This window comes from Aaosphaeria arxii (genome assembly GCF_010015735.1).
Source record: "Aaosphaeria arxii CBS 175.79 unplaced genomic scaffold BU24scaffold_1, whole genome shotgun sequence".
Lineage (NCBI taxonomy): Eukaryota > Fungi > Ascomycota > Dothideomycetes > Pleosporales > Aaosphaeria > Aaosphaeria arxii.
In genome coordinates this window covers 1495141-1517468 of record NW_022983474.1, presented here as the reverse complement: position 1 = coordinate 1517468, position 22328 = coordinate 1495141, and the positions used below count along the sequence as shown (strand labels likewise).

The window sequence follows — 22328 nt, the reverse complement described above, 5'->3', positions numbered from 1 at the left end:
TTGTTAAACTTGATCCTTTCCAGTGGGGTCCTCGGGCAGACGATGCTCAAAGAGCCACCAGTATGAATGTGTATGAAATATAGCTTGGGCCCCCAGCAGAGCTATTGTTTACTGGAAAGAAAGCTATCCCCTTTTTTAGGCACCATCATGTGGGCTGGTTATCAGATTGAGCTGCGGTGGGTATTGGTATGGGTCTGTGTGGGTTTCTAGTGAAAGAAATTTATGTACCTAATTCATCCCCGACATGATACTCTCCACCTTAAAGGCGATGAGAAAGATCTGATAAAGTCCAGCCAGAAGACCGTCGTTTTCAGTCGCATAACTTGTCTCATAGTCCTTTTACCTTGGCTGCTCTCACGCACTTGCTTTCTCTTTTTGGTCTCGACGTGTCACTGTTCAGTGACTGGCACGCCTATTCAATTGGCTTCTATCGCTTGAGATGATGATGTTCTCGGTGAAACGACTCACGCGAAACATTCGGCTGTACCGTGAAGGAAACACTACACCAAATGTAATTCATGTAGAAAGTAACACTGGCAAAGGCCCCCAACCCGGTCAAAAACACCCGACATCATCCTCGGACGATCTGAAGCACGTGTCCGGGACCTCCCAGGAGATAGCCCTAAACGATGGTAACAAGGCGAAGTTATCATTGACTCGAAACCAGCAAATTTTCATCCATATATTGTAGGGTTCTATCAACATACTCATCAATGCAGATCTTCGTGCTGACTGGAATGTAGTATTTGGTGCATGGTCTTCATCCTCGGTCTATTGAGGAGTACCTTCGATGTACTTACTCCATATGTGATGAGTAACTTCAACAAACATGCACTCAGTGCGACGACCAATATAATCGCCAACATTGTTAGTGGAATCATCAAGCTTCCATATGCAAAGCTGCTTGATTGCTGGGGTAGGCCACAAGGTTTTACCCTGATAGTTCTCTTCACCACCCTTGGCACCATTCTGATGGCTACTTGCCAGAACGTTGCGATGTACTGCGCCGCTCAGGTCTTCTTCTACGTCGGTTACTATGGTATCCAATTCAGCCTAGTTCTATTCATTGCAGATTCATCTCCAGGGAAGAACAGAGCTCTCATGTTCGGCATCATTTGGTCACCATCACTCATATCGATTTGGGCCTCCGGTCCCTTGGCAACTAGCATTTTGAAATCCCTAACATTTGAATGGGGCTTTGGAATATGTTGCATTGTTATACTGGTCGTTTGTGCCCCAGTCATTGCTCTGCTGTTCAAATTCCATGGCACAGAATCGAAATCCAACGCCGCACAACAACCAGAGACAGAACGACGTCTTAGAAGCACCATTACCTATTACCTCAGGGAATTCGACGTTATTGGTCTGCTGATTCTCAGCACTGGGCTCAGTCTACTCATACTGCCCCTCAGTATCTATTCCTATCAGCCGGATGGATGGCGATCGGCATTAGTCATTTGCTTCTTCCTATTTGGAGGTCTGCTCGTCATCGCATTCGCTCTGTATGAGGCCTATCTAGCTCCCTCAAGTTTTCTACCATGGACTTTGATGAAGCACCCTACTGTACTTTGGACCAACATCATGGCTGCCTCGCTCTACACGTCAGAGTTCATTAGCTCGGCGTACATTTACTCGATGCTTATTGTAGTCTTCGATCAGACTACGACTCAAGCCGCATACATTAAAAACATTTACTATATAGGCTCCTCGTTCTGGACACTGGTATTAGGTCTTGCCTTGAGGTACCATGGACGAATCAAGATCTGGACATTAGTTCTTGGTATCCCGTTCTTCATATTAGGACAGGGCATGATGATTGCGTTCAAGCCATCGTTCACACCACTCAGCTTGATGATCGTCTGCAAGATCCTGATTGCCTTTGGGGGCGGCACGATGTACCCCATTGAGCAAATGACGCTCATGGCCGTATCGCAAAAGCATACAGCAGCACTTCTTGCGGTAGAGTCGGTTGTCGTTGATATAGGGAAGAGTGCAGGTTCTGCAATTGCAACCGCCATCTGGACTGCGATGTTCAGGCAGAAGCTAAGCGTTTATCTTCCGATAGATGAACAGGATATGGTGGACAAGATCTACGGCAGCCTTGACGTACAGGCTTCATACCGCCCAGGATCCGTTGCCAGAGATGCTATCAACCACGCATATCTTGATACTCAACATCTTATCTTCATAGTTGCAACCGCGCTTCTAGCAGTGACATGGATCTCTGTGACTTTCTGGGAAGACATAGATGTCACGGCTGAGGATGAGCATGAAGAGACGGAGGAGGATGTTCAGCACAGGAATGAAGTTTAGTAGATGGAGAGCAGAATGAAAGGGAAGGACAAGCAGGATATCGCAGTCAACCTGACAGCCGATATGCCTTTGCTTTGATAATGGCCACACTACCTTTGTCATTTAAAAATACGGCAGCCATCGCAAGAGGCAATTTACAGATCACAACATTATATGAATGACACATCCTCATCCATCTGACTCACAAAACCCAGCAAATCGAAAAGAAGTGATAGAAATCAAACGAGTCGCCACCCTCCTCTTCTTCCTATATTATACTTCGTTGATAGTGCTCTATGTGCGGTGCGTCTAAATCCACGAGGTAAATACGTGTTACTCCGAAAGCTTTTCCTCTCCATTCTTGACGGAAATAGCGAAGTAGTTTTCCTAGATGCAGTGCCACGTTCAGTGCGGGTAGATCTAAATCATTACTTGTGTGTATATGTACATATGTACATGTGTACAAGCGTAGAGAGAGACCTACAACATACAGACATACAACCTCTTTGCTACCACACATCCCAACCCTCCCACAACAAGCACACACAACCAAACAACCAAAAAGCGTCCTCTTGCGTACCAATACCTTCCCAAGTTCCCAACCCAACCTACTTCGCACACATCACCCAAACCCACATATACGAGCACAACAAACCACGTGGAGCGGAACCCAACACAACGTCCAAACTAACGCACGACATACATCCACCCCTCCCTGCCTCCTTCGTACCACATCCAACACACCAGCATGCAACGGCCGAAAGAGAAAAAACCTCAGATCCATCCCACCTCGTCCTTCGTCACGCAGATCCGGGTCCCTCAACGCCGCCCCTCGGGTCCTTCATCACACATTCTCTCGACCGTCGTGGGAGTCTACTTTAGCCACCGAATCGTAGGTTGTAGTGGCGTATGTGCAAGTCCATTGAAGCGAAGCGAGTCTGAGTGGGGTGGGAAGTGGGAAGCGGGAAGCGGAGTGTGTGGTGGGTGACGGCAATTTCGATAATTGGAACGGGATGCCACATGGGAAGGAGGGAAGAGAGGGATCGACTAGCTGCTTGGGGTAAATATGCAAACGGGTTTGTTTTGGTTTCCGATCTGCGTGTGCTGGGTGCTGGGTACGAGGGGGGGAGTATGTATGCATGCATGGTCGTTATCGTATGGTACTGCACGTGCGGTAGTTACGTACTGTATGTACAGAGGATGGGATGGGATGGGATGGTAAGGTTCCTTATTGGTATCATTGACTAATGTGGATATCTGTGTTCTACTCTATGTTTACGCAAGATTAGCACAGTAGTTGTAGAACTGGACATGGCATTCTTGTTGAGTAAGTTCAAGTCAAGGGCTTCTGTTGGGCGGAAGGTATTCCGCCACGGTGAATATTGGATTCTTCATGGCAACACCGTACAAGTTCAGTATGTGGACCGAGCTATAACAGGGTTTCTTATTGTTATTGGTGTCATATTCATCATCGATGGAGAAAGGCGGGGCGGGCGTGGGAAGTGGGGGCGTGGACTTTTTGATATTGGAATGAGTGAGTGTGGTGTTGGGCGGACTTGGAATCCAATGGGATGTGTAGGAGTGAGTGATGTGGTCAGAGGATGTATGTACGAGTACATTCGATGTACATGCACGGCGGAGGTAGACTACTGCATGTATGTAGCTCGATTGGGGATGCATGGGTTGGGTTCGTGTCATACGAATTGATTGCATGGATGATGGGTTTGAGTTGGGATGTCGGGTTCAAGGAATGGTGGTGGTGGTTACTATGGATAGAGAGGCGTGGTTGCGAGGTGGGACGACATAGAAGAAGTTTCTTGGTCGCAGATGGGGTCAATTGATCTGTCGTACAAATGGAATGGGCGCTGCGAGCGGTGAGTATCCATTTCCTGGTGAGCACTTGAAATCTGGAGTAAGCAGGACGATCCATTCATCATTCAATTGAACTCTGATGTTTTCCAATATCTTATTCCAGAAGACTACCAGATCGGGACTAGAGTTACTATGGATTCATTAAAATTGGTATCAATCTGATCTAAACGACGTCAATCAACGGTGATCAAGATTGTCAAGATCTTGGTTAATTGAGTACCACTTGGATCTACCCTGTCACTTGTTACATCACTCTACAGGTACCAATATGTGTTTCCATCTACCTTCCCAAGCCGATATGATGATGATGATTCATCTCCACATCGATGACCGACAGAACGACTAGAAGCAATTTCTGTGCCACTCGGGAATCTACTTCAGGCAATCCTGCCATCCCCAATCTTCGTCTCCACAACCTCACCCTGTGGGGATGTATTAGTTACCTCCCCAAGCCTCACACGACGAGCATGAACCCATTCGAGTAAGAAAAGGCGCCCAACCCGGAACTATTAACACCAATTTGCCACAAACAGATGCCTAATCCTCTTGGCCATTATGTACGCAAAGTATGCAAGTATGTAAAGCACCTTGTCACTGTACGACGATACCAAGCTACGGTCCACGGCAACGGCCACGGTCGGACATCGTCCCTCGAGTCCGCACGCTCCATCGCTCGCTTCGCCTCGTTTAGATCCCCGATCGCCCTGCCCGTCTGCCCCATCTCCCCAATTAACTAATCGCACTGTACTCCGTCGTCAATTTGCACGGAGTATAATGATCTCATAGCTACTGTGGAAGTCTGGATAGCCTCATCGATGGCTGACTGATTCCGAATTCTCCGGCAAGGCGGAGAGCGGCCGCTGGGTACTGACTGCCGCTTTGAGAAGTTTCCATAGCACACAGGCAGACACAGAGACACACATCATCTTCAACATCATCATCATTGTTGGAGACGTTGCTGGGATTTGGCAGTTGGACTTTACTTGACTAACCCACCAAACCCGTCATCTCATTACCTCACCTCACCTCACCTTACCTAACCTCAAGACTGGGTACCTACCTAATTCCATCAAACTTCCCGAACGGGACATACCCTCGTTTGCCTCTCCCGTCGCCAGAGTAGCCAACTACGTTTTCATGAAATGCTCTTACGTGAAAGCTTGTAGTAATCCCCCACAGACACTATCACTGACACTGCACGGCACGATCTGATCTGATCTGATCTGATGTAAGCCCGTCTCCCTCCCTCCCTACACGCTCGCCATAATTGCAGCGTATGTACATACATACGTCTAAGCGAGGGGATTACCTGATGCGTTTGTACATCACACAATCACAATTCCACACAATTAGACACGAGCATACTTACTACTGTTTCCAGAGCAATGCATACCGGCAGTTGCTACACATCACCTCTCCGAACGTAAAGGGGAGAAAGGGGGCAATTCCTATTGCCGTAGAGAAGCGAAGCGCACATCCTCACTTCGTGGCGGGCCGGCGGGTGTCTAAATATAGAAAATGAATGATTTCTGAGATGATGATGCTTTGACTTGTTTCTCAACATGCGGAGGTATTGTAGCGATGCTGCTGTTTCGGCGCCGGTCGTCTGGGTGTCTGTGTAGTCGTGTATGTATGCATGTATGTGGGCGCGTGCGTGCGTGCGTGTGGCCCAGGCGGCCGCGTTGGTGGTGGTGGTGGTGGTGGTTGTCTTGTTGGGTTGGTGGTAGTTACGTACGAGGGAAGAAGGGATAACTAGGTCAGTTACACGGTAGATGATGAGATGGATGCAGGAAAGGAAAAAGGAAAACAACGTGGTTGAGATGTTGTGTAGCATAGTAGCATAGCATTAGCATGATGCGGGAGAGCAATGACTGTGTTGCGAAACGGTGCGATACGAAGACCAACAGCGGGCCGGTTCTTCGTCTGGCCGGGCCGTTTTGCGGTGCGGTGCAGTGGTCTTTCTGGATTCATGGCGTTTTTGGTGTTGTTGCAGAAGGCGGAGATGATGACGGAGATGGTGGTGAGGGTGGTGAACCGTGAGGATTATGATGATGGTGGTGATGATGGTGATGATGCGGCGCTGCGTTGACTGGCATGGCATGGTCGTCGTCGTCGGTAATTTCAAGGCTGCACTTCGGAGGTGCTGGGGATGAAAGGGGAGAGTTGGCGACTGTGCTGTACAACGTTTTGATGTACTCCGTCGACGAGGTCCGAGAAAGTCGGATGCATGGTTCTATTGAGATCTCATCGGGTTAACGTCGGTGGTGGTGGTGGTGGTGGTGGTGATGTTGCTGGTTTTGATATCTGACTATTTTGTTTGACTATTGCGCGCGTTATGCCGACGGAGATGAAACTTAGGGCTGGCTACTTCTTAGGTCACACAGCAGCAGTGAACGAATGTGGGTATGCAGATAGAGCTACGTATTCTAGCTTCTTGAATTGGCAAATGCGGTAACATGATAGTCAAATGTGAATTGACGCTGATGGGCTGAAACCCAAATCTCCAGGTGCTCAGTCCATGATCATCGCTCAGAGTCAAGACCTCACAAACATCACATCAACACTGGCCCTACCAATGGTCGCTGATCCGGGAATAACACCAATCTCCAATCCACAGCACATGTTCCGCGACTCATAAACCCCCCAGAAATCTTGTTTCAGCGTCCAAATGAACGTTCGTTCCCTATCGTCGCTTTACCTTCATGGAGTGGCGTTTAGGATTGTGATTTTTGCGAACGTGACGAATTCTGTTCTCTTTTGAGGTATATCTCCGCAATCTGTTGCTGCTAACCAGGGGCGTTCGGGCAACGATCGACATGTTAGTATCCCTTGCACAGAAAAAAATGCGGTTACGGAAAGGAAAGAAAAATAAAGTAATTTTTAGAACTTTCCCTTCCGGCAGTTTTGTTGTTGGGCTGGTTGGTTTGTAGCCTATGTAGGGTACAGGAACAGGTACCGTACCGTGTGCACTGTGCAGAAATGAGACAATGGTCCCGTCCCGGCAGGGGGTGGGGAATGCCATTCCGAACCCGAGGTTGGCTGCGCGTACGTTGTCTCTCATGTGTTTTGAGCAATGACTTGTTGGAGTGGAGTGGTTGTTGCTTGTGTCATGGGCCATCACTCTTGTCACTCGTATCCTTACCAGACTGGAGGGATTCAAGCATCTCCTTTCCTTGAACCCCTTTACCATATATGGGTAGCTTACCGACATTTGACAGGACTGTGAACAAACAACTAACTGATTACCCCATGCCATGTCGGAGGGAGATGGTCAGAGTTCCAGACCTCATCTCTTCCTGCCTGCATGGCTGGCCCTAAGGCCTGCAGAAGAGAGGAGGACCAGAACCCAAGAGATGACGTCTCGGAGTTTAATAAGTTTGTGGTCCGGGATACGTTAGGGAAAGCCTTTAACGGGACGACGAGTGGTCCTCCCCAAGTTCCAACACGCACGCAAGCGAGCGAGGCTTACGGTGGTGGTTGGAAGAACAAAGACACTGATGCGTTGCGGCTGCGTTATGTTTGTCGGTTAGGCGGGGACAGTCCAACATCATGAGCCCAGGTCCAGCTCCATCCTTCGTGGCTTGCATGTTCGCTGTACGATATGTGCCACGAACCGAATTAGCTATTAGTACATATCTTGTTGCTTTGTTTTGTTGTCCCAAGAGACGGATCCCAGCACGTGCGGGGAATAATGCTCGATTGACGGGAATTGATACGAGTAGCGTGCATGTATCTTGTAGCGGCGGGCCCCTTGCCCCTTCCCCTTCAAAAGGACAAAAGAAAATACACACAAGGACCTGAAATCTACCAATGACATTGCGCTCCGCGTAGCCTAAGGGACGACGACGTTGTTTGCTTTTGTCAGGAGGCCCAAGTTGCGACTTGACAGTGGTATCATGGGGCAATGGGCTAGCCTTGCCGGGAATATGGTGCTCCGCAACAGAGAGATCATTGCTTGTTCGTCTGTATCTTCATGGCATTGCTGCCGATTCGCGAGGATGGAGTTCCCGTGCGCAGTAGCGTGCCGCAAACATTCGCTAGACGGGGCGTTCTTTTTTGCTTTTTCGTCGGAATGTTTGATGTGTGGCTGTCGTGGTCCGCGGAGCGATGTCGTTGTCGTCCTCCTCGTAACGACACGATGTGGCTGTTTCGTGGTGGACCGGGGGAATATCGGATGCTTGATCCCGGATCTTTAAGCCACGACTGTTGAGATGTGTATCGCAAGGTGATGATGAATCACAAGAGGGTTTGGAATGGGAGAATCTCGGAGCGCCATGCGATATGTTCGGATGTTGCGCTCGGAACGTTAGCTCACAATATCGCGACGACGGAAGCAGCGGAGCTCGCCGTGACATATTCACAGATCCAGCCCGCAGTTTTATTCCGTCAAGGTGGAAAAGCTGGGTCCTCGTGGCGGAATTTGTTTGTTTATCCTTTGCCAGCACACATAATGGTAGCGAGAATCTAATTTGCTTTGTTACGTTATGGAGGTGCTGTTGTGCAAGGGGAAAGGGAAAGTTACACCCTCGGAAGAGCTTTTACGAGGGCCATGTCCGCTTTGGGACAGCATGCAATTGTGTGTTCCAGCACAATGGACCGTATATAGGCCGAGATGCTGTGTGTACAGTATCATAGGCTGCTGGTGCATTGAGCAGTCATTGTGTCTTGCACCAATGATGTTCTCAGCCTAACAAGAAGGGTCTTCATTTGTTGAGACCCTGTGTGCCTGCGTGTTCGAATCACAGAGATCAGCACCTAACGGAATAATGTCCTCCGTTCAAGTTGTCACTTTTGCATCATTGGTCCAAGTGTCCGAAGAGCCTCAATTGCTTGTTTCTCAATTGGAAGTAGACAGTTGTGACGTGTATAAAATGCCTTCTTTTCGTTGCCAAGCGATGGGATATGCGCTGCCAGGCCAAGTTCACAAAACCTTCGTTCCTCTGATATCAAGGTATAAGGACAAGGATGATGTTCGATATGAGCGCCACAGTGGATAAAGGTAATCGAAATCCGATATTGTTGAGCTGCGATATGAAGAGATCAAGTGGTGGTGCACGGAGTTAATCGTTGTACTCCGAACATTAGAAGAGATGGAGCTAGGATACGTAGTGTAAAGATGAGGCTGCAAAAGATCTGCTCCACTAATCAATGCAGTGGATCTTTTCGCTTGTTTAGTCGATCTCAAGACGCGGAGAGAGCTGTTGCAAAGTACCGAGGTAGGTAGGGAGGAAAGGAAAGTTTTGGAAGTGAAAAAAGAGCATGAGATTGGACGGAAAGGGTTTAGAGAGGCAGGAAAGTAAAAAGAGTGGAGCAAGCGGGAGGAAGTATTGGCAGGGCAAGAGAGGCGAAGAGCAAAGGGAGCGTGGTTCTCAGTCACAGCATGGAAGATGAACATGGGATGGAATGGGATGGCGTGGAGACGGAGCTGAAGTTAGAAACCTTCTGGCGTTGTTCTAGAAAATGCAAGTGATCGGAAGCGAGAGAAGATACAAGACTACAACTTGGGTGAAGGGAAGACAATAGACCAATGAGAGACACCGGCGGATCGCGCGGCCAACTGTGACTTGCTTAAGGGTTTCCACGTGGAGGCGCATCGGTCGGGGGCGCGTGGCGGGCGGTTTTCTCAGTTTCTTTTCAAGCCCACCGTGCACAAGTAACAATCCACATCCACGTCCAAACGCTGGATGGATTAATTAATGGACCACCAAAACTGTAGTGTGCCATTGTGGCAGACGGCCGCTCCGAACTGTCCTGGCGACGTCAGTGATTCTTGGTCAGTGGTCGTACGGACGACTGGAAGGGGAAATCGAAGAGAAGAATGGAAAGAGTACTCCGTACGGAAAGGGAAATCGGAGAGGAAAGAAACATGAAATGCAAAATGTCAAAAGATGTTGCTGGGCGGTGTGACGACTCCGAGACCGGCTGAACAGTGGTGGAGGAGAGACGAGTCATGTAACAGTATTTGGTCGTGAAAACTCAATATTGTGATTCCTCAATGTAGCATTTTCATGGATCAGGTAGGTAAAGGCAGATACATGGAGAGACAGGGACAGTTGGAGGAACAATGCGCGTCTCTGGGGATAACTTCTAGAGTCTTGATTCTGAATGGTCGAGCTGGACTACCGGTCGCTGGATGAACCTAGAGGGTATGGTATGGCATGGCATGGTATCATTGGTACATATGGCTTGAGCCTTGTCTCTCCCTTTACTGTGCAGTGCATCTGCGGGCTTGCTTGCCTGCCTGCGTTTCGAGTTGTGGAGGCATTCCACAGTCCGAGTTGCAGATCAGACGGAAGCGCGACAAAGTTCCCTGAAGCACTAGGACTCAATTCAGGCAAACCGGGGCCAATGGAGCAAACCTAGAGATTGTGGGCGATGGTTGATGTTTGATGGTCGATCGAGCCGACCGCCATCGTCTCGTGACTGTAGGGATGGGTGCCGCAACTTTGGCACCGGGCGGCCAAGTGCGGCAAGATTGAACGTGGTAACTAGGTGGTACAGCAGCCAGCACCCATACTAGAGCAATAACCGTAATGGGAATCCATATAACTAATTGTTCCTTACTGTAAGAATGATGTATACAAGTAAGGAATATAGGTACTTTTGCAGTGGGTTATTTCTAACAATGCCATGTTCTGAGATGATGACAAGATATGCCGATCTTCCGTTAGTAGCAGCAACCAATCTACCTAAGCACAACTCTTGAGAGAATCAGGCATGCGTGCATGCATGTAAACCATGTATGTATGCATTCATGATTGATTGGAAGCGCAGCGGTAAGGAATCGAACAGATGGTATGTAGTTACTTAGTCGCGAGGGAGTGAGGAAGGATGCTTGGCGGATGGCTGACTGTGCGTGTATTTTCGGTGTACGACAAAGTCAAGACCGCATCATTACACGTGCATCTCCCGCCCAAGCGTACAGCGCTCGTAGAAATTCCCCAATGTTGCTGTTGCTGGTACCAGTATTACTGCACCGAGGCGGCGGTCTGAACTTGACCCTGAACCACGAGGGAACGGACTAGATACCTACGGGCTGGACCTCATCTCATGGCTGATGGTTGGAAGTTTTTGCCCATACAAGTACGATACGAGTACAGTCAGCCCGGGGCTAGCAGATCCTGAGAGATGCGCGCGCACATGTCTCTACCCAGAGGCTAGGAGGAGTCAGGAGCAGGACGGACTGCTTCCCTGTCGGTGTCGGCCTCTTTTCCCTCTCCCTTGTTCTGTGGCGGCATCGCGTGGGCTGGGCAACAGCGCCCCCGCCGAGATTGGAGGTTCCAGGCTGATTGTTGTCGCAAAACGTTATTGTTAGGCTATATTGATGGTTGGTGCTGGCGTCGTACAGCAGTTTGCGATGCTGCGTATGTAGCCATGGATTACGGCGAAAGGAGGCTGCTCAGTGCTGATGAGATTGAATGGGAATCTATGGGTAACCTGGCGGAGAGAACGCATGGACTGTACCTGTACCTAGGGCGGAGACAGTCTGAGTTTAGAGTGAGCTAGGGCGGGAGTTCCGTGGTCACAGCATCTATTGCGATCTGTGCAGAATGAAAGAAGGTTATCGTAAAGGGAAGTGATGGGCAAGATGGGAAAGATGAGCGTATCGTCGCTGGATAGGTTGGATGGTCTCATAGATGGATGATACACAGGAGGGGATGGCTGGAGGATGGATAGATACATGGATAGATAAATGGATAGATAGGAGATAGATAGATAGTCTGACTCTGATAGATAGACGAGATGGCAAGGTAAGGGTCTGGTAGATATGTGACATGGATGTCATGTGTCGCAATCAGGAATTAGAATAGAATCGTAGAGGGTACTATGCACACCCACATGGCACACCCACATCATGGTCATGATCCCACATGGCACACATAGATCCAAGAGTCTTGGTTGGACATGGTGAGAGGAACAAGTGTATTCCATATATTGATATCAATCTATTATCCCGCGACCACGCCGTAGACAACGACTGATTATAGATTGGTGTGTTGAGTAGGGTCTACGGTACAGTTACTCATACTGTATTGTTACTACTCCGTTACTACTCGTACCTAGGTACTGGATACCTGCATACTCTACTTGCCTGCATGCATTTGTATGTACGGAGTATGTACTGTGTATGCATGTGGCATGTGGGAAAAGAGGCTGTCCCTCCTTGAAAACGTGGCCATCCTGGTTCCCCGGCCAATCCCTCTCAGTCCTTCAATCTTCGTCTCCTCAATCCTCAACTCTCTCAATCGTCTTCTAGGAGCCTACCTATGGTCTAGGTATCGTCCTTCTACTGTCTAAGCTCTATCATCATTATTCCCTGCCCTGTTCTCCTCCCATTCCCACTCTTTTCCGCACCCTTCCCCTGTTACAACGCTAGCTTAGTCTCTCCCTCCCCCTACCCCTCCTCCTCGTGCGTGCGTGTGTTATGTCTGTGTCTGTGTCTGTGTCTACCGATGTCTGTGTAGTGATTCGTGCGCCACGCCTATCCTATCGTTGTTGTCCTTGACTCTCTTTTGCTCTCTTGAGCCTTTGCATTATTCAGTCCAGTCCAGTCCAGTCCAGTCTTGTCCTGCATATTCTGTTCTGTTCAATTCGCGAGTCGTGCCCTTTCCGAACCCTCACAGAACCCCGTGCATCTAAAACCTAGGTTACCTAGGTAGGTGTAGGCAAGCAAGTAGCCTAGACTAGCCGTGCTTTGCATTATTATAATCATCATTATTATTCCTCTTTCTTATGATACTTCTCGTTATTCTTACACAGTAACTATTCTTCGTCCTCCAATTCCTGCATTTGCCCTCTTTGCCCTGAATTTTGCCCTGTCTGTCCAATACTGCCACTGCCATAATCATCACCCACTATTCAATCAAATAAATACTTGACCATTGCTGCTCTTCGAAAAGAGGGCGATAGGGAGAGATATATAGATAGACAGAACCACCATCACCACGGCCACTCCGTACTCGTACCTTTGTACCATCACTCGTTCGCTCCGTCACTAGCACTACACTACACTTGCACTTGTCTTGTTATCCGTCCGTCGTCTTAAAACCTCCCAGTCCAGGGCATCCACATCCACCCTAAACTAAACCCGGCCACTTTACGGCCGCCTTCTTTCCCTCCTTCCCACCCCTCCCCTCCCCCAAAAACTCCTGACCCTCCCTCTTTTCTTTTCCCTTCTCTTTTGCTACTCAGTACTCCGTACCGTGCCTACCTAACCTAACCTAACCTACCACACACTGTCCCCAGTCCACAAGTCCACAGTCCACTGCACACAGACACACACTCCCTCATACACACAGACACATCTTAACCCTTTCTCACCTCCACCACGCCTTCAGTCTCTTTTTTCTCTCTCTTCTACCTACTCTCTCTCGTTCTCTCTCCGTGCTACACCAGCCCTACCCACATATTCTCACCCCATCCTGATTGTTGCGAACCACATTTATTACATCCACTCTCCTCCCCTTCTTTTTCTCTACTTCCGCCTCATCCTGTGGTTGCTCGCCCTACCACTGCCACCTACCCCCTCACCGCCCGCGGCCGCCCACCTTATCTAGTAACTGGTCTGAACCGTACTGTACATACATACTGTTCCTGTACCTCTTCTCCAACACCGCAACTCCTCCAACAACTTCCTCTGGGACCCTTCTCCTCGACGGCTACCCTCCGCGCATCGTCGACCTCTGTTCACCACCATTGCCGGGTTGCTGTGATCATCTTCAACAGCACATCTTCACCACTACCGTCCCATCACCAGCACGCCATATCAGGTCGTCCACCCTTACTCTATCGCCAATCCCACCCCTCGCTCATGCATTCGTAAAACGGTACATATTTTTTGTGCTCTAGGATCTCCATTCGCCAAAGTATCACCACTTTTAAGCAATGGGTCAAAGTAACGGGAAGCCGGTTGTCTTCACCGACCAAGGTATGTCTGTCCTACTATCTGCCTCGCTCCTGCCTTCCTCAATGCGCCCCTCCGCTCCTTCCACCTGCAACACATGCCTGCCTACTTTCCCCTCCTTCCTTCCATACCTTAAACCCTCAGATCTTCAGACCCTCAATGGCTGACATTATTATTCTCACTCTTCAGTCAACCTCAATCATTTTAGACTCCTGCGAGTCGTAGGAAAGGGAGCCTTCGGCAAAGTGCGCATCGTCGAACGAAAAGATACAGGTCTCACCTTTGCACTCAAGTACATTAGGAAAGATGAAGGTACGTCGTCCCTCACCCATCGTCAGCCTAGCTCGTGCGGCCGCTGGCTAGTAGCCCACACAACCACCCGTCTCCCATGGCCCTGAGCAACCAGGGATCGATGCTGATGCTGATGCCGTGTCACAGTCGTACGGTCCGAGAGCGTCCGAAATATCATTCGCGAGCGACGCATGCTCGAACACCTCAACCACCCGTTCCTGTGCAATCTCCGATACAGCTTTCAGGACATTGAATACCTCTACATTGTCGTCGATCTTATGAACGGCGGTGATCTCCGATTCCACATCTCCCGAAAAACATTCACCGAGGACGCCGTCCGGTTTTGGATATCAGAGCTTGGATGTGCGGTCAGGTATATCCATCAGCAAGGAATCGTGCATCGGGATATCAAGCCAGACAATGTGCTGCTTGATTCCGAAGGTCACGTCCATTTGGCAGATTTTGTAAGGCTCCCTTCGCACAATCCTCACATGTCCTTTGGCTAACGCAGCGTATAGAATGTGGCTTCCGATTTCACCCCTCACAAACCCCTCACCAGCAAGTCTGGTACCTTGGCTTATTTGGCTCCGGAAGTCTACGAAGGCAAGGGCTATTCGTGTGAGGTTGATTGGTGGTCACTCGGCGTGCTTTTCTACGAGTGTATATATAACAAGGTACGTGGAGCAAAGATTCGACGCCACCTCACACCTCTTCGACTAACTTGTCCACCAGCGACCCTTCGAGGCTAGCAGCCATGACTCGCTATCACAGAAGATCATGAAGGGAGAACCTACATTCCCGGTCACCAACCCGCCGGTTTCCATGCCCTGCTTACATGCCATCAGCTCGCTCCTCGAGAAGAACAGGAAGAAGCGTATCGGCGCCATTGGCTTCGATACCTTCATGGATAACCCTTTCTTCCGTGAGATCAACTTTGCCGCTTTAGAACGCAAAGAGGTCGACCCTGTCTTCCTCCCGTCGAGCGACAAGACCAACTTTGATGCTACGTACGATTTGGAAGAGCTCCTGCTAGAGGAGGCACCCTTGGAGGCACGCGCCAGGAGACAGAAGCCACGTGAAGCACTGAAAGACGATGCCACTGAGCAAGAAATTAGGGCGGAAGAGCTGCACAAGATGATCGAGACGCTGTTCGAGCCATTCAATTACCAAATCGTTACCGATCAGCGTCCAGCTGCCGTCACCACCTCCACCATTGCGGACGAGACGACCACTTCCCGCATCAGCAACAATAGCAACAGCGCTCACACTCCAACCTCTTCCAGCTCACCACAGGAGTGGAACCGGCCGCTCTCCAACCCAAAGACCTCGCAAGACGAACAACTTCGCCCGACTCGGTCCGTGACCAACCCCCGTTCTACGACACATTCGCCCAACGGCAGTCCTCCCCTTCCGACCACATCCCTCGTACAGGGTCAGCCAACCACCAGCTCGCCTTCGTCTCAACGCGGAGAGCGTGCCGATTATTTCCCTGCCGATGGTACTGAGACGTCGACTCCATCGTTTTCGCGGCCGATGAATAGCCGGCGAGGCCCCCAGCGCAGTACTAGCATGGGCGGAGGCGTACAGGTAGTACTCAACGAGACCGGCTCGTGGTCCGATATGGCTAATCAGAGCTCTTCGCTTGTACAGGCCCAAAATGCAGAGAAACCAAGCGGCATGCTCGGTTTCCTCTCACGGAAGAAGGGACGAGACAGGAGCCCAAAGGCAAAAGAGAGGGGTGTTCTCGGCAAAGAGGGTGCGCGCGTCATCATCAGCAACACCTAAAGACATGATCCTCGCACTGCCTCTCCCTTTTGACGACTTCCTTTGTGTCCCGTTTTCAAAACGCACTATACCTGCGCGGAGTTTGTTTCATCATCGGCGCACACGGCACATACCATTCCGCTTCGCTTTTACGTTTACTTGTCGATTTTCGATTCTTATATTTGCATCTCATTGTTCCTGCATTGCAACCACCTACATACGCCACCGGTGGTATGCAGGTTCGGCGTTATCACGTTTGGCGTGTCATCTTTTCAGCATATACGACATAGACATACGACTGCTGGCTGTATGTCCTAGAGTTGGAACGCGCCCCCTATTTGGATTGATCTGTTGAATGAATGAATGGAGGAGGCGGATGTATATGCAACCTGTAGATGGTTTCCATCTGAAAGGACTAAACGTCCCAGTACATTTCCGGGGCATTTGAAGGGCTTGTGAGGCTGGGACAGTAGGCGGCCGCCAAGCATGAACATATACGAATTTCCAAGAGGCGGCATTCAGGCGGCCATGAGGAAAAGGAAGCATATAAAAAATACCCACATCTTCTATCGATCTTTGACTTGGCAAGCTTGTATCTGCCCGTGTATCATTGCATTTGGTGACTGACGGCAACAGCGACTCTTGGGCCGCGACCTGCCTTGTTCTATTGATTCGCCTGATCCATCGACTGCATCAATTGGGAGTTCTCCTCGCTCGGTTCCGCGCACATGCTTGTCTCGGGTCGATCCGCTGGAAACCCCAGTGTCTCTCATTTTCGTCGTCGTCATTGAGTATCATCGTCATTGACGTGGCTCTTGTTCTGAAGAGCAGCAGAGGAGCATCAAGTTTCACGCCTTTGGAAGCGAACGAACTCACAATCGCAATCAGTCACACTTCTCAAATACACACTAAATCGTCCCTCATATGCAAATAATCTCGCCATGTCATGCTTCCCGACCCCCTTGCTGCAACTCCAGCAAATAGCCTCGAGTGCCGCCTCGCAAGGCTGTATCTTGCACATTCTGCATCTCTCCAATGAGGGCCATCCCGATGCACACCCCGCGCAGTTCGCGTACCCGTCTCCCAATAGACATTGCAGGTAGACGATGTCGTACAATCGAACTGTACTGTGTATAAACCTTACCACCGTGTTGGGAAACCGGTCAAGTCGCCGTGAACGCCATTCGCGCGGGGTTTACTTGGTTCTCTATCTATCGATGGGATTCTTTGACCTGAGGACAAAACATTCATATGCGACGTAGTTCGAGTTTGTCTTGCCCCATTTTTGGAAGATTTTATAAGCTTCTATCTTAAATTCACTCATTATCACTTCTGAGAAAAGCGCTTGCTATGGAAGCTTTCGCCGCTATCGGCGCGGTCGCAGCCATTCCCCAGTTAGTCAGGGAGTTTATCAAGATAAGCAGATGGCTGAAGAAATGCGCCCAGCGCATCAAATACGCAGCGAGAGATATTGAAGAGCTCGCACGCGAAACGAGAATCTTTGCCACCGTGTACGATGATTTCATCAGAGTAGTGTGCAGCGATAAGAGCAAATCGTTCCGAGGCAAGTCCTTCCGCAAGCTGAAGCAATGGGCAAAAGCAACTTTGCGCGGGTTGTCGGGTTTGCTGGACAAGGTGAAAGATCTACAAACAGATTCCGACTCGAGGAATCTGTCAATGTGGGATCAGGCCGTGGCCACGACAAAAGCACATGTTAGATTGTTCTCTAAAATTAATTTCGTGAAGTACATGCGGTCGAGCATGGCAGCGGCCAGGCAGTCAATGGTCTGCTTCCTGAACGTGCGTCGAGTAGAACAATGTTCAGAGCTGCTTCGAATTTTTAGAGAGAAGGCCCAGACGGAGATGCTGAGCAAGGAAGAAGAAGACTTCGTGCAAGACATAGAAGCAAGCATGTAGGTGCAGGTGTAGATATGACTTCGATCGGATGCTAACCACACCAGAATGAGTCTCAAAACGACTGAGCAGGATGACTTGGAAGAGCAAAAGATCCTAATCAACGAATTACGCGACATTAGGAAAACCGAAGACCTGAATGACATTGTTCCTCCGGTGAAAGGATTAGAGAGTTTCTCCAGGGCTGTTCAGCGATATGACAGGAAGATTGTCTCCGAAATACCACCTTTGCCCCACGAAGAAGCATTCGAAACAAGTTCATCTGGTAGTATGTCGAGCCGATCATATTCAAATCGTAGGGATGACAAGCCCAAGGTTGTTCCAACCACAGTCCCTTCCCAGCCACAACCTCGACGCGCCGAGAAGAAGAGCCAACCTCCGCCAGCTTTCATCCCCCCTAATTATCCCACCCCTCCTCTAGAAGTACGTCCCCTCTCTGTTCGAAAAAGCGTGCAAAAGCCACCCAATACGACCACGCGAGACCAACCTAGATTCAAAGTCCCAGAAGAAGCGCGTATAGAACCCGTCGAACCAAGAAGAAGCACGCGATACTCCCTGAAACCCAACCTTCGACTAGATCCCAGGGAAGGACTGGCGCCACCACCATCAACTTCCGACATCAATGTTCCCAACGATGTCATTTCGCCGGGGTCCGTCACTACGACGACTTCATCTACTACCTCCTCCGAAGCATCGAGGAACTACAATGCTTGGGGAAGGCAGTACTGGAACGATCGGAGCGATATCCTAGGACACCCGAGAAGGATACCACCACCCGAGACTTCTTCCACGTCCGATCCTTCGTCCAGCGAAGCGGCCGCGGCGGCGAGGTTGACGAGTATGTCTTCACTAGGAGAGCATGTGTCCACTGGTGGTGCCTCGGATACCAATGGCAAAGACGAAAAGCTTCATCCTCCTACCCAAATAGTCAGCAACAACGAGGATGAAATTCAAGTCGACGACGATGTTCACCGGATAGAGGGTGATGATGATGTCGACTCCAACGAAGAGGAACACAGCGACAGGCCAGACCCGACAGAAACTCAACGACACGATATCGATATGGAGGACGACGATGACTCACCATCATCAGAAGACGAAGGAGAAGCAAGTCCGTTCCAGCCCCTGACTGGCAGGAGTGGGAAGTTCCCGCCGGGTTGGAAGACGAGACGGCGTGGTCGAGATGCGTCGACGGAGCGGTGATGTGGTAGAATGAATCGGTCTTTTCGTCAGGGAGGGTTTCTTCATTGCTGTGTTGTATTGCGATTCCATATCCATCAGCCATCATTCCACTCTATTCTTTTCACCTGAAACCACTTCAGTAGATCATTCTCACCTGAAGAGATATAAATTATCTTCATTTCCCCCTCAATATCCGCACATGGACTCGACTGCCTAGATGAAGGACCGATGACGCCCAATTTGTGCGACAATGGGTAAGGTTATGGGATGTATGGTGTAGCCATGGGGTGTGTGTGCATCTTCACTTTTGTCAAGAAGTGTTTTGTATCTACTTCTTTTATCTAATTCTTTTGAGATTTGGTATTGGTATTGGTATTTTGGTTATTGAGTAGAATTTAATTATATTTAAATCGCACTTTTTACACATACGTACAGAACAATGCAGTCATGTATCTATATATCCTCAATTAAAGCAAGCTATATTAATTTTGCTAATGCCATGTGTTTCATGAAGTGGAATATATAGTAGCATAACATAAGAGCTCTATACAGTCGTTTCACGACAGCTTTCCTCTCTTGTAGTTTCCAATTGCTGTAACGGCGTCTTCTAAAGTGGCTTGTAATACCAGCGAAATGCACAAGACATAAGTTGTATAAATTGCATTACCTTCTCTAGGGTCAAGTATGCACGAGTTCGAATCTCGATGGCAATGGTGGTGGGCATCAACTGTACCTCGTAGCACTGAAGCTTAGTAGGGGCGCTTTGGACGGACATGTTCGGTCTCGTTCGGGAGGCTAACCTAGTCGTATGGATAATGGGAGGGACAAAGCATTACTAAAATGCCACCATTTTTGCCTTGTCTCTCCGATTCACCATTTGAAGAAGAGATTATGTTATTATTTGGAACTTATGGCCCAATATGCAGGTGAGCATTATTGCCTTACATATACACCATACCTGCTGGCCATGCGTCTAGCTTAAGCGAGGGAGGGAGGATGTGGAATTGGTGTTTTGTAATTGCTGTAACTAGGTAACTATATATTGTACAAGTAATTGCCGTGCATATGTATGTACGTAGATGGCAATAGATGGATGTGCAGGTGAAACGGGAGTGTTTCAGGTGAGAGTTTGGGGGACTCGATTGGATTGGATTGGATTGGCATGGACTCTGTCGGTAGGAATGGCCCGTATGCGAATGGGGGCACGGTGGGGGGGGGGGGTGTAGACGGAGGTGGGTGGTGGGGCTCGCTGCTCGCAATGGATCATTGGAGGATCTCACCCCTCTCATCCTCAACTCCCCCCCAGCTGCTTGTTGTTACTTGCTAACTAAGTAATACTTCCCCTCAACCATTGACGACTGTAACTCTCCCCTCTTATAAATCATTACAGTCCACCTCTTGTGAAGAAATATTCGATTTCCTGACCATCTCCTCCCCATATTCATCGTGACGACATCTTCGCCCGCCACCTCTCTCACCCTCATACTTTCTGAAGCTTTCCCTCCATCATCAGTCTGCCCCTCCTTCTCCTCAATCACAAACAACAACATAAGATCACCACCACCACTACCGTTACCAACTAAATAACACCCCACTACATCATGGTTGACCGCGCCAATCGTCCCTCAGCATTGAATGCTCCTGCTGCAGCTGCCCCAGGTGCCCAGGTTGACATCGTCGGAGAGGGTGCCAGCGCAAAGGTCACTGCCACATTACCCTCCGGCGAGAGCGTCGAGGTCCTACTCTACGGAGCTACCGTCACGAGCTGGAAGAGCAATGGAGGAAAGACTGAGAACCTTTTCTTGAGCGAGGCTGCTGCCGTGGATGGAAGCAAGGCTGTCCGCGGAGGTATTCCTGTCGTCTTCCCCGTGAGTCTACCTACCCTGCTGTCGCTACCCATCGTCGAATCTGTCTGACACATCTTCCACCAACAGGTATTCGGTCCTCCACCCAAGTCCGGCCACGCAACCTCCGCCCTCCCACAGCATGGCTTCGCACGAACATCGCGCTGGGAGTATCTCGGAAAGTCCAGCTCGGAGGACGCCCTCGACGGCAACTCGGTCAAGCTCGACTTCGGCCTCTACACCTCTGGATTGAGCGAGGATGCGCGCAAGGCATGGCCATTTGACTTTGGTTTGGTCTACAGCATAACTCTCGCAAAGGACAGCCTCCAGACGGTCATCAATGTCCGCAACGAGGGCGAGAACAGCTTTGAGTTCCAATTCCTCCTCCACACATACCTCAAGGTTCAGGTGAGTACTTATCAGCGCGCTTATTATTCCTAGCGAGTAGCCAAAGACTGATGATATATGTGATGTAGGACATCTCCAAGGTGGCCGTCAACGGCCTCCTCGGCGTCCAGTACGTCGACAAGGTCCTCAATGCCTCCACCCACACCGAATCGAATTCGTCCGTCACCATCTCCGGCGAGGTCGACCGCGTCTACTCCTCGATCCCACAGGACACGACCTCGGTTCTCGAAGACGGCAAGCCCCGCTACGATGTCGTGCGCGACAACTTGCAGGACACCGTCGTCTGGAACCCGTGGATCGAGAAGGCCAACAGCATAGGAGACTTCCAGCCCAAGGATGGCTACAAGAACATGGTCTGCATCGAGGTCGGCGCCGTCAACGGATGGCAGAAGCTCGAGAAGGGCGAGGTCTTCGAGGGCGGACAGGTGATCAAGAGTTTGCTATAGGCTCTTGCCATGATATCTCTTCAAAGCTGATGGATAACTAAATCTTCCGAGTCATAGTGGTAAAAAGGTTTAACGGAATGCGGCGAGCTGAACTTTCAAGACCATTAGGAGATCTACCCCAGCAGCAGTGAACGAATAAATAATGAATAGTTACGACCATTTTCCATATGTCCTGTAAATGACGTGCTACAGGAGTACCATGAAGTCAGTTGGCGGCAAACATTGTGGTCGTTGGTACATTCATTTGGTCTGCTGACAGGACAACAAATTGATTGCCTCGCAATCAGTTCATCAATACTATCAGGATGGATTGGCAGTGATTCGTGTTGGTGGTAGGGCTCAGCTGTCTGCTGCATCCATACAAACGAGTGGTCTGTGCACTGATTCATCCATACCTTACTTTAATGACCT

General features: G+C 49.6%; 6 protein-coding genes across 6 annotated transcripts; 5 read left to right on the top strand and 1 right to left on the bottom strand.

Annotated features, from left to right (window-relative positions):
- Positions 1-753: 753 nt before the first annotated feature.
- BU24DRAFT_403953 (MFS general substrate transporter) lies at positions 754-2313 on the top strand (the record flags this gene model as incomplete). The annotated part of the gene is made up of 1 exon (XM_033525612.1): positions 754-2313. The coding sequence occupies one exon, from the start codon at positions 754-756 to the stop codon at positions 2311-2313; it is 1560 nt and encodes a 519-aa protein (XP_033389227.1).
- Positions 2314-5803: 3490 nt separating this feature from the next.
- On the top strand, positions 5804-6323 carry BU24DRAFT_416553 (uncharacterized protein). Its single transcript, XM_033526485.1, has one exon. The coding sequence runs from the start codon at positions 6032-6034 to the stop codon at positions 6251-6253; it is 222 nt and encodes a 73-aa protein (XP_033389226.1). The 5' UTR covers positions 5804-6031; the 3' UTR covers positions 6254-6323.
- Positions 6324-6597: 274 nt separating this feature from the next.
- On the bottom strand, positions 6598-7566 carry BU24DRAFT_10390 (uncharacterized protein). The gene has a single exon (XM_033520727.1). It carries the CDS (start codon positions 7418-7420, stop codon positions 6848-6850), a length of 573 nt encoding a protein of 190 aa, XP_033389225.1. The 5' UTR covers positions 7421-7566; the 3' UTR covers positions 6598-6847.
- A 6483-nt stretch (positions 7567-14049) lies between these two features.
- Positions 14050-16144, top strand: BU24DRAFT_429813 (kinase-like protein; the record flags this gene model as incomplete). Its single annotated transcript, XM_033529769.1, has 5 exons — positions 14050-14092; positions 14258-14380; positions 14507-14823; positions 14878-15033; positions 15092-16144. The coding sequence occupies 5 exons, from the start codon at positions 14050-14052 to the stop codon at positions 16142-16144; spliced, it is 1692 nt and encodes a 563-aa protein (XP_033389224.1).
- Positions 16145-17473: 1329 nt separating this feature from the next.
- On the top strand, positions 17474-19240 carry BU24DRAFT_456911 (uncharacterized protein; the record flags this gene model as incomplete). The annotated part of the gene is made up of 2 exons (XM_033531488.1): positions 17474-18036; positions 18085-19240. 2 exons carry the CDS (start codon positions 17474-17476, stop codon positions 19238-19240), a joined length of 1719 nt encoding a protein of 572 aa, XP_033389223.1.
- Positions 19241-20514: 1274 nt separating this feature from the next.
- BU24DRAFT_416548 (galactose mutarotase-like protein) lies at positions 20515-22309 on the top strand. Its single transcript, XM_033526484.1, has 3 exons — positions 20515-21087; positions 21154-21471; positions 21540-22309. The coding sequence occupies exons 1-3, from the start codon at positions 20821-20823 to the stop codon at positions 21915-21917; spliced, it is 963 nt and encodes a 320-aa protein (XP_033389222.1). The 5' UTR covers positions 20515-20820; the 3' UTR covers positions 21918-22309.
- The last annotated feature ends 19 nt before the right edge of the window (positions 22310-22328 follow it).